The sequence below is a fragment of the Panthera tigris genome, chromosome C2 (assembly GCF_018350195.1).
Source record: "Panthera tigris isolate Pti1 chromosome C2, P.tigris_Pti1_mat1.1, whole genome shotgun sequence".
NCBI lineage: Eukaryota > Metazoa > Chordata > Mammalia > Carnivora > Felidae > Panthera > Panthera tigris.
In genome coordinates, this window is record NC_056668.1 from 120,153,735 (window position 1) to 120,169,317 (window position 15,583).

At 34.3% G+C, this 15,583-nt stretch overlaps 1 protein-coding gene across 4 annotated transcripts in view; it reads left to right on the forward strand.

Moving 5' to 3' along the window:
• XRN1 (5'-3' exoribonuclease 1) overlaps positions 1 to 15,583 on the forward strand; it is a 120,652-nt gene that overhangs the window by 31,654 nt on the left and 73,415 nt on the right. For all 4 annotated transcript variants that reach the window (XM_007086338.3, XM_007086339.3, XM_042957121.1 and 1 more), the window contains 6 exons: positions 3,072 to 3,228; positions 4,813 to 4,932; positions 9,238 to 9,407; positions 11,033 to 11,153; positions 11,250 to 11,348; positions 15,026 to 15,129. In XM_007086338.3, the coding sequence (XP_007086400.2) occupies positions 3,072 to 3,228; positions 4,813 to 4,932; positions 9,238 to 9,407; positions 11,033 to 11,153; positions 11,250 to 11,348; positions 15,026 to 15,129 (771 nt within the window). The remainder of the gene's footprint in view (positions 1 to 3,071; positions 3,229 to 4,812; positions 4,933 to 9,237; positions 9,408 to 11,032; positions 11,154 to 11,249; positions 11,349 to 15,025; positions 15,130 to 15,583) is intronic.

Sequence of the window (15,583 nt, forward strand, 5' to 3'; positions counted from 1 at the left end):
CAGCCAAAGTAATACTGAAGAAGACCACCAAAGCGGGAGGCATCACAATCCCAGACTGTAGCCTCTACTACAAAGCTGTCATCATCAAGACAGCATGGTATTGGCACAAAAACAGACACATAGACCAATGGAATAGAATAGAGACTCCAGAATTGGACCCACAAAAGTATGGCCAACGAATCTTTGACAAAGCAGGAACAAATATCCAATGGAAAAAAGACAGTCTCTTTAACAAATGGTGCCGGGAGAGCTGGACAGCAACATGCAGAAGGATGAAACTAGACCACTTTCTTACACCATTCACAAAAATAAACTCAGAATGGATAAAGGACCTGAATGTGAGACAGGAAACCATCAAAACCCTAGAGGAGAAAGCAGGAAAAGACCTCTCTGACCTCAGCCGCAGCAATTTCTTACTTGACACGTCTTCGAAGGCAAGGGAATTAAAAGCAAAAATGAACTATTGCGACCTCATGAAGATAAAAAGCTTGTGCACTGCAAAAGAAACAATCAACATAACTAAAAGGCAACCAACGGAATGGGAAAAGATATTTGCAAATGACATGTCGGACAAAGGGCTAGTATCCAAAATCTATAAAGAACTCACCAAATTCCACACCGAAAAACAAATAATCCAGTGAAGAAATGGGCAGAAAACATGAATAGACACTTCTCTAAAGAAGACATTCGGATGGCCAACAGGCACATGAAAAGATGCTCAACATCACTCCTCATCAGGGAAATACAAATCAAAACCACACTCAGACACCACCTCACGCCAGTCAGAGTGGCTAAAATGAACAAGTCAGGAGACTACAGATGCTGGAGAGGATGTGGAGAAACGGGAACCCTCTTGCACTGTTGGTGGGAATGCAAACTGGTGCAGCCACTCTGGAAAACAGTGTGGAGGTTCCTCAAAAAATTAAAAATAGATCTGCCCTATGACCCAGCAACAGCACTGCTAGGAATTTACCCAAGGGATACAGGAGTGCTGATGCATAGGGGCACTTGTACCCCAATGTTTATAGCAGCACTTTCAACAATAGCCAAATTATGGAAAGAGCCTAATGTCCATCAACTGATGAATGGATAAAGAAATTGTAGTTTATATACACAATGGAATATTACTTGGCAATGAGAAAGAATGAAATATGGCCTTTTGTAGCAACATGGATGGAAGTGGAGAATGTTATGCTAAGTGAAGTAAGTCATACAGAGAAAGACAGATACCATATGTTTTCACTCTTACGCGGATCCTGAGAAATTTAACAGAAGACTATGGGGGAAGGGAAGGAAAAAAAAGAGAGGGAGGGAGCCAAACCATAAGAGACTGTTAAAAACTGACAATAAACTGAGGGTTGATAGGGGGTGGGAGGGAGGGGAGGGTGGGTGAGGGGTGTTGAGGAGGGCACCTGTTGGGATGAGCACTGGGTGTTGTTTGGAAACCAATTGACAATAAATTTCATATTTAAAAAAAAAAAAAACACCACACAGCAAAACAAAAGCAATACAAATTATGTGTATTAGTTGCGGTTTCACTTAATAACCTTTTAAAAAAATCTTTGCAATAACTAACTTAATTCTGAGGACGTCTCTGAAGAGCATCCTAATGATGAAAATCCTTGATTTTCCATTTTTTAATAGGGTGCTTATAAGCTGTTCCTATTATTTATCAGACATTAAGGCCAGGTGCTTGAAAAGCATATTCTCATATAATCCTCACCACTATATAAAGTATTGTTGTCTGACTTTTACAGATGATGTTCAGTTATCTTTATTACTTTAGAAAGGAATCTTTTTTTTAATGTTTTATTTTATTTTTGAGAGATAGAGGGAACAGAAGCAGGGGAGGGGCAGAGAGAGAGGGAGAAGCAGAATTTGAAGCAGGCTCCAGTCTCTGAGTTGTCAACAAAGAGCCTGACGTGGGGCTCGAACTCACACACCACGATATCATGACCTGAGCCAAAGTCGGACACTTAACCAACTGAGCCACCCAGGTGCCCCTAGAAAGTAATATTTTTAAAGTCATATACCCAAAAATCAAGTAAGCCTGATTCCAAAGTTTATACATTTTCCATTCTGCATACCATTCTACCTCCTGAATTTTCTCATCCTTTTGAAATGTCATAATTATGGAATATAAAAATATTTCTTTATTTTTGTAGTATACTTAGTCAAATATTAAGATTATAATTTTTGAAAAATTGTGTGTTCAAGGCTTTGTAAAAATATCTATACCTGTAGTTAGAAATAGTGTGTATGATTGTTAAATGGTTTAATCCTATCACAAACATGATAATATATACCAGTTCAAAGATAAACATTCTTAGGGCTGACTAGTAACAGCCACATGAGCTCAGACTCTGTTCTCTCTACCCTCTTGAGAGAGGCTCCAGCTCATGTGTGCTATAACTGAAATAAAAGTCTTCTGGCTACCTCATTACTTCATTCCAAGAATGATTCACACTCAATATTCACACTCAATATAAAAGAACCATTATATATATTTATATTTATATATTAATATATATATATACACACACAGACATATATGTGTATATATATACATGTATGTCTATATATATGTGTATTTATATGTGTATATATATTTAGTATATGTATTTATATATGTTTAAATATATAGTATATGTGTACATATATGTATACGTATATACATATGTGTATATATATGTATATGTATATATGTTTAAATATATAGTATATATATTTATGTATATGTATTTATATTTATATGTATATACATACATGTATATATATTTATTTATTGCATATATATGTATATAGATGTATCCTTCAATTACATGATACATCCCAATTTTGAAATTGTAAAATTATACTTTGAAAATTAAGGTAATATAACTTTTGTTGCCACCACTTGACCTAAATTTTCTAACACTGCTGATTTCTTAAATCAAGTGATAAAATTATGGGTGGTAATTTTTTTCCTTTAGAGTTATTGCTGTGTTGTTAAATAAGGAAAAGTATATATTTAATATATTGATCTGTTTCATAAAGTTGCCAATTGTTTAAAACTCAGTTTTATTTTACAGGTATTATCCCTACCATTATGCACCTTTCCTATCTGATATCCGCAACATCAGCACACTCAAAATCCATTTTGAACTAGGAAAACCTTTTAAGCCATTTGAACAGCTTCTTGCTGTACTTCCAGCAGCTAGCAAAAATTTACTTCCTGCATGCTACCAGGTGGGTTTTAAACTAAAATGTTTTTATGTCCCTTTTGATACTTAGGAGCTCTTCATCCAAGCCTAGAAATGTAATATCCAAACTTCTTTAATAGCTAAATATATTGACTTCCAGTTTCAAATACAATATTTCTTACACAGATGTTTTGAAAAATAACCCCTTGATTTAGCGTTAGCTTAAAACAAAGTTAGCTTTGTTTTAAAAATGCATACAATTTTCGTAAACCATTCAGAGCATGACTTCTTTATTTTCAGCACCTTTAAGTACATTTTCAGTTTGTCTCTGCACTGATGAAAGTAAACTATGACAGGCAAAATGTGAAGCCATTTACTTTGTCCAAACAATTATAGATTAATTCCTGTTCTTTTACCCTTTATTTATTAGAATAGGGATGGTTCTACTGAGTCCTTTATCTCGACAGAAGTATTATCTCAGTTTATATTTAGGTCTTAAGCATTTAGTTTATCAAATTGTGGAATGAAAGGCTTTTCTCTGGTTAATATAGTTTGCATAACGGGAGGAAGATATTTTAGGAGTATTTGGGTCACCACAGTTACACTAAGCCTACTAAACTGATTCTGAGGGCAAACTTCATTTAGTTCTTTTAGGATATCAATCTTTTCTTCTAATTCTGTGGTCTGGTCCCAAGAATTAAAGTATACACACATAGACACACTTGCACACAAGAAGTGGAGTGTACACACACACACACACCTTTTGTTATTTGACTGTCAGGGTCCATTCTTCATCTTCCTAAAACATTATCTGTCCATCATCCTGGCCTCTGACCTCCCTTTCCTCTTAAGTTTGATGCCTTTTTCCCTACGTTCAGATACATTAAGAATTGATATTCAACTACTCTTGACCGGTTTAATCATGCAGGTGTTTTACAGCCACATCTGTTGATTGTTCTGTGCCCATGCCATACTGGTTATTAAATATTTTGAGTATTACTCTGAGAAATATGCTACTTTATTTCTTTAAAAAATATTATACCATAATCTTTCATATTCATTTCCTAGAAGATATCCTTATGCTTCTTTCATCTACTCTAAGATCTCTAATAAGAACATCTTTTTATTGGACTTTTTATCTTTGCTATTAGTGGTGAAGAGATTCTTGGATTTTAGGATTTTTTTCTTTTTAAATTATCTTAGATACCGTCCTTACATTACTTAACAAAATCAATTGATTAGGACACAAAAATAAACTGTTTAAGGTTAAAAATAGAGGACTGTTGGCAGCCTGTGAAATGAAGTCTGAAAATAGAATTTAAGTGAGCCTTGTAAAGTGGTAAGACAACAAAAGATAGAAAAGGGAAAGTTGAAATTCAGAGTAAAGATGGTTTTACTATATAACTAGGACATTGGAATGGCAAAGTGATGAGTAGCAGTAAAATTAGAAGTCGTATAGTTGAAAATCAAAATATAGCAAGTATATTGCAATATTTCCAAGATGCAAAAATTTAGTTTTGCCTTGCTTAGAAATTTTAAACTGTAACATGAGCAAATACTGTAAATATATTAACAAAAAGTTATATTGATATTAGTTCTTTTATATCTGTTCCTCTTTATCTTTCCATAGCACTTGATGACCAGTGAAGACTCACCAATTATAGAATATTATCCGCCTGATTTTAAAACTGACCTAAATGGGAAACAACAGGAGTGGGAAGCTGTGGTCCTAATCCCTTTTATTGATGAGGTCAGTGCCCGCAATAGTTATATGTACACACATATATTCTTTTTTTTTTTTTCCCTTCAAGTTTTTGTTTAAATTCCAGGTAGTTAACATATAGTGTAAAATTAGTTTCAGGTGCAGAATTTAGTGGTTCATCACTTACATACAACACCTGGTGCTCATCACAACTGGTGTCCTCTTTAATCCCCATCACCTATTTAACTTCTCTCCACACTGCCCCCTGCCCAGTCCACCCTTTCTCTAGGAACCATCAGTTTGTTCTCTGTGGTTAAGACTCTTTTTCTTGGTTTGCCTCTTTTTTATTCCCCTTTTGTTCATTTGTTTTGTTTCTTAAATTCCACAAATGAATGAAATCATATGGTATTTGTTTTTCTCTGACTTATTTTGGTTAGTATAATACTCTCTAGGTCTATCCATGTCATTGCAAAAAAAAAAAAAAAAAAACAGAAAAGAAAAGGAAAAGGTTTTACAATAAATTATCTAAGCTTCCTACCACAAAAAGCTAAAAAAAACGAGAAATTAAACCCAGACCAAGCAGAATGAAGGAAAAAATAAAAATAGGAACAGAAATCCACAGAAAATGAGCAAACAGTAGATAAAAATGAGTGTAACCAAAAGCTGGTTCTTTAAAAAGGTGAATAAAATTGATAAAATCCTAGCTAGACTGATCAAGATCAGGGGAAGGGGACAAGAGGGAGGGAAAAAGAAATCAGACGAATTGCCAATATCAGGAATGGAAAAGGAGGTATCCTATAGATTTTACATATATTCAAAGGACAGTTAAAGAATATTGTGAACAACATTATGTGAACAAATTCAACAGTCTAAATGAAATGAACACATTTCTTTGAAGACACAATTCAGCAAAACTAACAAAAAATTTTTAATCTGAATAGTCCTGTATCTTTTAAAGACATTTAATTCATAATTTAAAACCTTCCCACAGAGAAAATTCTCAACTCAGATGTGTTTACTTGTGAATTCTAGCAAACATTAAAGGAAGAAATGATACCACTTTTACACAAACTTGGAAAATAGAAGAGGGAAAGTCACTCTCCAATATATTTTAAATAGGGCGACTGTATTTTTTTCACATCTTTTTTTTTTTTAAAGTAAGCTCTACACACAACGTTGAGCTCAAACTCATAAGCCCAAGATCAAGTGTCACATACTCTACTGACTGAGCCAGCCAGGCGCCCCTTTAAACATATTTGATTAGACCAGCATAACCCAGATGCCCAAACTAGACAGTCTGCTAGTCTGCCCTTGGGCCAAAATTCACATCCTGTCCAAATACAAAACTCACTGACCTCTCCCAAAAATCTCATCTCATTACACATTAAACTCAAAGTCTAGGATTTGATCCTTAAAATTTTTATTTTATAATTTTTTCCGGATTTTGCTACTTCTTTACTCTTCATACCACTTTTTCTATAAATGCTTCGAAAATGTCATAGACAATTACCGGACTAAAAGTCTAGGAGGCCACTCTGGAAAATAGTTCAGTAGTTTCTTATAAAGTTAAACATACATTTACTCTTCAATCCAGCAGTCACACTCCTGGATATTTGTCTTAGAAAAAATGAACACTGTCTTCACACAAAAGCCTGTACACAAATATTCAGAGCAACTTACTTGTAATAACCCAAATTGGAAAAAATTCATATGTCCTTTAATGAGAGAGTAGATAAACAAAAGGTAGTATATCCATTTAGTAGAATATTACTCAGCAATATAAAGAGCTATTTGATATAAGCAACTTGGATGAAAAAAAATTCACTTGAGTGAAAAAAGTCAGAATGTTAGGTATTATATGGTTCCATTTATATAATATTCTTTTTTTTTCCTATGGAGATAGAAGTTTAGTGAATACATGGGGTGCCTGGGTGGCGCAGTCGGTTAAGCGTCCGACTTCAGCCAGGTCACGATCTCGCGGTCCGTGAGTTCGAGCCCCGCGTCAGGCTCTGGGCTGATGGCTCGGAGCCTGGAGCCTGTTTCCGATTCTGTGTCTCCTCTCTCTCTGACCCTCCCCCGTTCATGCTCTGTCTCTCTCTGTCCCAAAAATAAATAAAAAACGTTGAAAAAAAAATTAAAAAAAAAAAAAAAAAAAAAAAGAAGTTTAGTGAATACAGCCCAAGGGAGTCACCCAGGCTGGACAACAGAGGAGAGGCTGTTTGCCTATAATATACTTGAAATGACAAAATGATTGTGATGTAAAACATGCAGCAGTTGTTAGGGGTGAAGATTGGGGATAGGGTGACAAAACAGATGAACATAAAGGAAGGGAAACAAAAATAATACAAAAACAGGGAGGGGGACAACACAAAAGAGGCTCATAAATATGGAGAACAAACAGGGTTGCTGGAGGGGTTGTGGGAGGGGGGATGGGCTAAATGGGTAAGGGGCATTAAGGAATCTACTCCTGAAATCATTGCTTCACTATATACTAACTAATTTGGATATAAATTTTAAAAAATAAAAAGTAAAGTCAAATTACAAATTTAAAAAAATAATTACAAAATAAAAAAAATAAAAAATAAATTTAAAAACTAAAAAAAATTTTTAAGATTGGGGATAGGGTGTGATTATAAAGGAGCAACAAGGAGTTTCTTCATGATGATTTAACAGTTGTTTATTCTAGTTTTAGTGGTGGTTATATGAATCCATACATATGATAAAAATTTTGTAGCACTGTACATGTAAAAAATCACATACAAAAACCGGTGAAATCTGAGTAAGTCTTTAGTTAAAAGTGTTGTACTAACGTCATTATCCTGGTTTTGATAATGTACTTGAGGCTGTGTGTATGATGTTATCATTAGGAAAACCTGGATGAAACGTACATAGGAACACTCTGTACTAATTTTCCAGCAGCTTGTGAATCTTCATCTTTTTTGCCACTATACATAATATTTGCTGTGATAAAAGTAGCTATGTATTTATGTATTTGTTTGTTTGTCTATGCAGTCCTAGGTGCTGGAGATTTTATTTTTTTAAGATAGATTCCCAAAAGTGGGATAGCTTGGTTAATGGGAATGTATGTTTATTTTTTTTTATATTTTTTTTCAAAAAGACTAGTCTAATTCACCAATGTTTAGTCCCTACTCTGCCTCTCCAGACCTGGATATTATTGCTTCATTTAATTTTTGGCCAATCTGTTGATGATGGGTGCCATTTTATCATTATTCAAATTTGCTTTTCTCTGATCCCTAATTTGAATGTATTTTTATATATGTGCTTGCCCTTTGCATTTTCTTTCTGTAAATTGCCTGTTTATATCCTTTCCCTCATTTTCCTTTCTTTTTTTTTAGAAAAAGAATTAAAAAAAGAATTAAAAAAAAGAATTTTTATCAATTCTTTTTGTGTTAGGAATATTCTTTTCTAACATGGCATTTGTCTCTTGATTTGCTGATAAATCTTCTGTCACATGCATTATGTATTGTTTAAAAAGGTCTAGGGTAACCTGGGTGGCTCAGTCGGTTAAGCGTCCGACTGCGGCTCAGGTCATGATCTCACGGTTCATGAGTTCGAGCTCCGCCTCAGGCTCTGTGCTGACAGCTTGGAGCCTGGAGCCTGCTTCTGATTCTGTGTCTCCCTCTCTCTCTGCCCCTCCCCTGCTCATGCTCTGTCTCTCTCTGTCTCTCAAAAATAAATATAAAAAAAAAAAATTAAAAAAAAAATGTCTTGAGCCACTTAGGTGGCTCAGTTAGTTGAGAGTCCAATTTCGGCTTAGCTCATGATATTCTGGTTCATGAGTTTGAGCCCCGTGTCAGGCTGTCTGCTGTTAGCACAGAGCCCACTTGGATCCTCCGTCCCCCTCTCTCTCTCTGCCCCTCCCCTGCTTATGTGTGTGCATGCCCTCTCTTTCTCTCTCAAAAAGAAACATTTAAAAAAATTATTTTTTTAATTAAAAAAAAAGTCTTTTCCCTTAAGACTGTTAGGTTTTCTCCAATCTTACTTAAATAAGAATTTATCACCTCAAATTACTAATACTCTCCTAGATTTTCTTCTAATACTTTTATTGTCGTATTACTCTAATACATATTTTTGTATATAGTAGGAAGTTGGGAGTGTATGTGCTTTTTCTTCCAGCTGGATAGGTAGTTGTAACAGCCCCATTATTTTATTTTATTTTATTTTATTTTATTTTATTTTATTTTATTTTATTCTATTTTTTGAGAGAGAGAGTTAAGATTTTTGTTTTTCAAGAACACAAATAATGAATCTGTGTACTGAGGGAAAAGATCTGTATGTTGAAATTACATAATCTTTATACTTTTAACCCCTGTCTTTAATCTTTAAATTTAGAAACGATTGTTGGAAGCCATGGAAACATGTAATCACTCCCTCAAAAAGGAAGAGAGGAAAAGAAACCAACATAGTGAGTGCCTAATGTGCTGGTATGATAGAGACACAGAGTTCACCTACCCCTCACCATGGCCAGAAAAGTTCCCTGCCATAGAACATTGTTGCACAAGGTAATGTTATTTGGTAATTTTTCAACAACAGCAAGAAGCAGCTCCCCCTGGGGCCTGGGGGAAGCTTTTGAATATCTATTGGGAGAATTAACAAATAAGTTATGATAGTTATAGTCAGTTGATAATGAATTACACCCAACTTGCAAAAGATCATACCATCTCCCTTTCAGAATTGTTTCTGTGGTTCTCTGCTTTGGTCAGATTCTGCTTCTCCCTTTCTGTCTTCTGTTAAACTTGAGGTTTTTTAGTTTTTTTGGTTTTAATTTTTCCTCTCTAGAATTTATCTGTACTCCTACCTCAAGAGGAGATACGAATTTTTGTTTCCACTGTCAGTGTCTACTTTGATATGTTATGACTTTGCCTTTTATATTCCCAACCACCCAACTGGAAAGAAGAAAAAAAATAATAAAAGTGTTCCTATATTTTCTTGCCTGAAACTCATTTCTTCTTTTTCTTCCTCATTAAAATGTCTTTGTTGTTTTTTTTTTTCTTTTCTCTCATTTTCCCTGCAAATCATTTACCCAGATGGCAGCTAAAGTGAATATCTCCCAGTTATGCTTTTCCCTTTTTTTTGGAACATAACCTCAAGATTTTATTGTCTTCATAATGTAACATAATATGAAGCTTAGAACTGGATCATTTTGGCCCTTTCTCTTCTTATCTCCTCCCAGTTCAAAATGCTTGCATCTCTTAGGGGCGCCTGGGTGGCTTAGTCAGTTAAGCGTCTGACTCTTGACTTCAGCCCAGGTCATTATCTCAAGGTTCGTGGTTTTGAGCCCCATGTCAGGCTCTTCACTGACAGCATGGAACCTGCTTAAGATTCTCAGTTTTTCTCTTACCCTCCCCTAGTGCCACACATGTGTTCTCTCTGCCCCCCACCCCCGCCCGTGCCCCCCTCACTTAATATAAGTAAATAAACTTTTAAAAAAATGCTCACATCTCTTAATATTCAGCATTCTCTTAGATCTGCAGTTGGGCTCAACACATTCAGGCCTCAGCACAATCTTTGTAGTTTTAACCTTTTCCTGGAAAATTGGCTTAGTTTGCCCACTATAGCCACTCTACTTCCTGTCATAACACCACTCTCCATGGGCATAAAGAGAATCTTTGCCTTTCTTATGCTGTGTCATTTTGTGGGGTTGGGGCTTGCCACATTTCTTGCAGCAAGTCCAGCAGGTTTTAGGAACGTTCACCATCGTTGCAAGAGTGCTATTGGCATGGAAAGCATTTTTCCCTTTTGTTAAAGCAAAGAGAAAGATGAAATAGATATTATGAAATGTTTATTTTCCATCTGGGTTTTAGAACATGGAAGATACGGAGATTTGTAATGTGCTTAATATGTCCCTTTGTTTCTAAATTAAATATATAAAAATATATACATAAATATATATATGTTTTAATGGGGAAAACTTCCATTCAGTAATCTATAGGCATATTTAGGTCTAGATCAATAACAACAAAGAATCTGGGTTGTTCTGCTGTATATTTTCTTTGTCTTAAAAGACAAATTGTCATTCCCTTGCTTAAAAGCAAGGATGACTCTTGCAAAAAATTCTAGGGAATACTGAAAAACTGTGATTGCTTGTAATTTGTATGAATGTTAAATGCCTTGATTTATTTTCTAGGTATAAAATAATATCACTAGATGCTTGGCGTGTAGACATAAGCAAGAACAAAATAACCAGGGTTGACCAGAAGGCATTATATTTCTGTGGATTTCCTACTCTGAAACACATCAAACACAAAGTCAGTGGCTGTTTAGTTCAGAATTTTTTCACCTTATTGAATGTAAAGTGATTATGGAGAAAGAATTAAAATTAAATTCTCTGAATTCTTTTAAAGTTTTTTTTGAAGAAAAATGGGGTTCAAGTATTCCAACAAAGTAGTCGTGGAGAAAACATGATGTTAGAAATCTTACTGAGTGCAGAATCAGATGAACTTGTAAGTATTTTCTTTATTGTATATTATTAGGTGCTTATTATGCATAAAACTGTTCTAGCTTCAGAGTGTTTATCAAAGAGGTATAACATGTAGTAACTCCAAAAGTTCATAGTAAATAAAGAAACCTTTACCCAGATTTTAAAGAACACATGTAATTGTGATCTAATGAGCAAAGAATGCTCTACAAATTTTGAAAAGGAGATAAGCTGTGTGAGTTAAGTACAGGCTTGTAGATGAGACTAGGCTTGAGCTGAGTGCTATGAGAAAGATTGCCACAGAGCGAAGAAAAGGAGGGAAAGGGTATTCCAGTTGAAAGGAATAACTTAAGCTGGAAATTTTGGTCAAAAATAAATATGTGATACATTATCATATTTTTTTTTACCTTTTTGTATGTCTGAAATTTTTCTTAATACTTTTTCCTTTTTTAGAATAAATGTGATATATTTGAGGAGAAGAACTAGGTAAACCTGACTGAAGCAGAGGACTTGTGTTGGGAAATAATAGAATATAAGGTTGAAAAAAACAGATTGAAGCCAGATTATGGAGGACCTTCAATACTAGGCTAAAAGGAGTTTGGACTTTCCCCCCCCCCCCCATAACTGTTATCTTGAAATCATATTCTCATAAGGATTAATTTGGTGACAATATAATAGACTAAACTGCACAAAAGAGAAATGGAAGAAACAAAAAAGCCAGAAAGTTCAGAGGTTGTGGTTACAGAAGCGTTAGGTGTTAAGGACAAAAACTGTGGAAACAGTAATAGATCTGGATGAACAAGACTAATAAAATTGACAAGTTTCATCATTTGTTCATATAACATAGGGGATGAAAAGAGGAAGAAAATACTAAATACGACTCTCAGATATCCAGCCTAATTAACTAGAAAATAATTGTTGTTTTCCAAATAAAGAAGTTAAAGTGGGAAGTCTCTGGTTTGAGGGGATTAATGATAAATAATGATGAAATTTTAAGGCAATGCTAGGACATTTAACTGGAGCTGCCCTGCCAGTCTTTCTCAGTAAGAGTTCTATTAAGAGATCTAAGACCGGATGCCCTAAGTCATCCATTTGAATGTGGTAGATTAATTTATCTTCTGTACATTTAGAGTGGGATTAGCTGTGTACCGTTCTTGGGAGAATTGAGAAAATAGTCAAATTATGTTTTGTGTTCTGTGGTTCAGGTGAAAAAAACCTCAGCCCAGAAAGGCTGCGATTTAATACCTGGAGCTGGAGCTTGGAGGGAGATAAGGATATAAGGTCATCAGCAAGGAGATGATGGCTTGGGCCTTGGAGCTCATTTTCCTGAAGAAAATAGACTCTGAGGGTTTAAGATGTGAGCTTTAAGAAATACCCATAGTTATAAAGGGTGGAAAAGGGACCAGTGAAAACGATAATAACATACAGAGAGTTGAGAGAGAATGACTTCCAAGTTAAGTAATATCACAGAAATATGGAGTAGATACTACATACAGTGCAAGAAGAATAAAACAAGGTCTGTGAATTTGTCCTTCAGGCACCATTATTGGCCTTTGAGGATTTCATTCCAGTAGATTTCATTCCTAACTTCTAATCCGGGGACTAGGTAGGTGGAAATTAGACATAGCAGGTATTAGGCCCTCAGTTAAGATTATCATTGAAAGAGGTCTAGAAACATAACTGTAGGTAGAGAACAGACAGTTTAGCAAGCTAAATCCATGTTAAAAGAAGAGAGGTAGAGCTAATGGAGAAAGGAGGTCTTAAAGATAGTGTAGAGGGAAGGGATGTTTATGATAAGAAGACCCCATGTGAGGTATTAAGGAGTCTCATCTTGGCCTTAAGTGAAAGGATTAACCTGAGAAACTGACAACTTTTCCCTTGAAAACTAAAGGGGAGAAGTGGGAGAATGAAAATAGAAATAGATGTATAGAGGAGAAAAGGATAATTATGGGATCCTAATTTTAATGTTGAAACTTGTTTTATTTATCAGAAACCATTGTTTTGTTTTATATGTTGACATTAAGAAATGTCTGAATATAATTAAAAGTTAATGCAGAAGTCTAAAACTGGTCATCTCTAATTGTTAAACATTTGCTAATAATAATTAAGCATAATAAACAGAAAAGAACTGAATGAAAATTTGTAGTTAAACTTCATTTTCTACCAAAAAGTTGTTTAATAATCATAATAATAATAATAATATTTCCTTTTAAAACTAGAATTTTACCTAGCATATTTTTTCATACAGAGTATTTACATAGCATTTTATAGTTTATAAAGGCTTTTGTGTATGTTATTTTATCACCAAATAAGCATTGTGAGGTAGATATTATTTCTTATTCTCATAGAAGAAAACTGTGTCTCAGTGGGGTTTAAATGATTTGCCTAAGATTCTATAGCTGGAAAGAGGTGGAACGCAAATTTGGACCAATGATTCCTAATTTTAAGTCTAGGGTTCTTATTTCATTATACCAACTACAGACTGAAATGAAATCAGATTTCTTAGATTCTATTATCTGATTATATGGTATGAAACAATGAATAATAGCCCTTTTCTCACTTCTGCTGCCTTTTCACTTTTCTGTTTCCATGAGAAAATCATGGAATTATACATGATATTATTATCATGAGAATAATAGAATCATAGAATTTTACAACTATATAGAATTTTGTAAAGCATCTGTTCCAACTCATTACTTTTACAAATTAAGAAACTTAAATGGAGATTAGAAAAGGGACCATTAGCAGACCTAAGAACCTAGGTTTCTTGCTAAACATTATTTCTAGTAATGTTGGCCATTATTATGGACAGTAATACATTATATGTCAGTGCTCTTCTGTTTAATTTCACTGAAACCTATTTTCTCACCAAGTAATTTCATTCAGGATTAAAATTAAAATTTACTAGTAACTACTATTGCTGTTGAGAAAATGAGGAGGAGACGAGCTTCCTGGTGTCATAATGTTTATACTGCAGAAAAGTACTTTAAGTTGGTCATAGTGCCTCTCTAACAAGAAGAGATTGGTAGAGGGGAAGATAAACTTGGTCACCTTTAACAGATTCATACTAAAATAAAGGGTAAAGAAAGGCACATGGTTAAAAACAACTTAAAAATATATTTTAAAATAAAAGGAAAAAAAACTAAACAGAAATCATAGAAATGTACTAGAAAGAAAAAAAGTAGTTAGCAATAAAGGTACAACTTAGAGAAGACAAATTAAGAGAACTAATGGGAGCCGCCTGGGTGGCTCAGTCGGCTAAGTGTCCAACTTTGGCTCAGGTCATGATCTCGCAGTTTGTGAGTTCGAGCCCTGCGTCGGGCTCTGTGCTGACAGCTCAGAGCCTGGAGCCTGTTTCAGGTTCTGTGTCTCCCTCTCTGTCTGCCCCTCCCCCACTCACGCTCCTCTCTGTCTCCCAATAATAAATAAACATTTAAAAAAAAATTTTTTTAAAAAGAGAACTAACTGAATTCAAGTAGATGGAAAAGTTGAAAAGAGCAGGAAAGGTTGAAAAGAGCATAGGGAATAAATGACACAAGTGAGTAAATGGTATTTGATACCTGTTTTAATTATTAAGGTGAGTCTTTATTGATTTTAAAGATAGTTATAAATGCAAGCTAGTTTTTAATTATTTAATTTTGCCTTTGTAAAATTTTCTCCTGGACCTGAAACATGAGTGAACTTTTCTGCTTTTACTTTAAGAGTATAGAAAATATAGCTTCTTCAGTGCTTGGAAAATCTGTCTTTGTTAATTGGCCTCATCTTGAAGAAGCTAGAGTTGTTGGTGTATCAGACGGAGAAACTAAGTAAGTAAGATTTGACGTATACATTGTAGATTTATATTTGTTTTGCTTACTTGATGGCTTTTATTGATCCTTTTTAAAACTGATGTAATTATTATAAAAATATTTACACTCTAGTGAAATTAGTCTTCTAATCACATCACTCGATGTTTAACCACAATACATCCCTGAGATATTTTAGATGCATTTATTATTTGTTCTCTTTCACTTTCTTTTCCTTTTAATAACTTAAAAGTTCTATATCCTAATTTTTGCTAGCAGTTATTATATTATTTAGTAAATGTATTTCTCTGACAAGAATCAATAGCGTATATAACCTTACTTTTACCATGCCTCTCCCAGGTTTTATTTAAATAATACATTAATTTTTAAAAATACAGGTCATCTATTTAAGGAGTAATTTCTTATTTTACTCGAGTTCTCAATCATTGTGTCAGTGATTATTTAGTTATTCTTT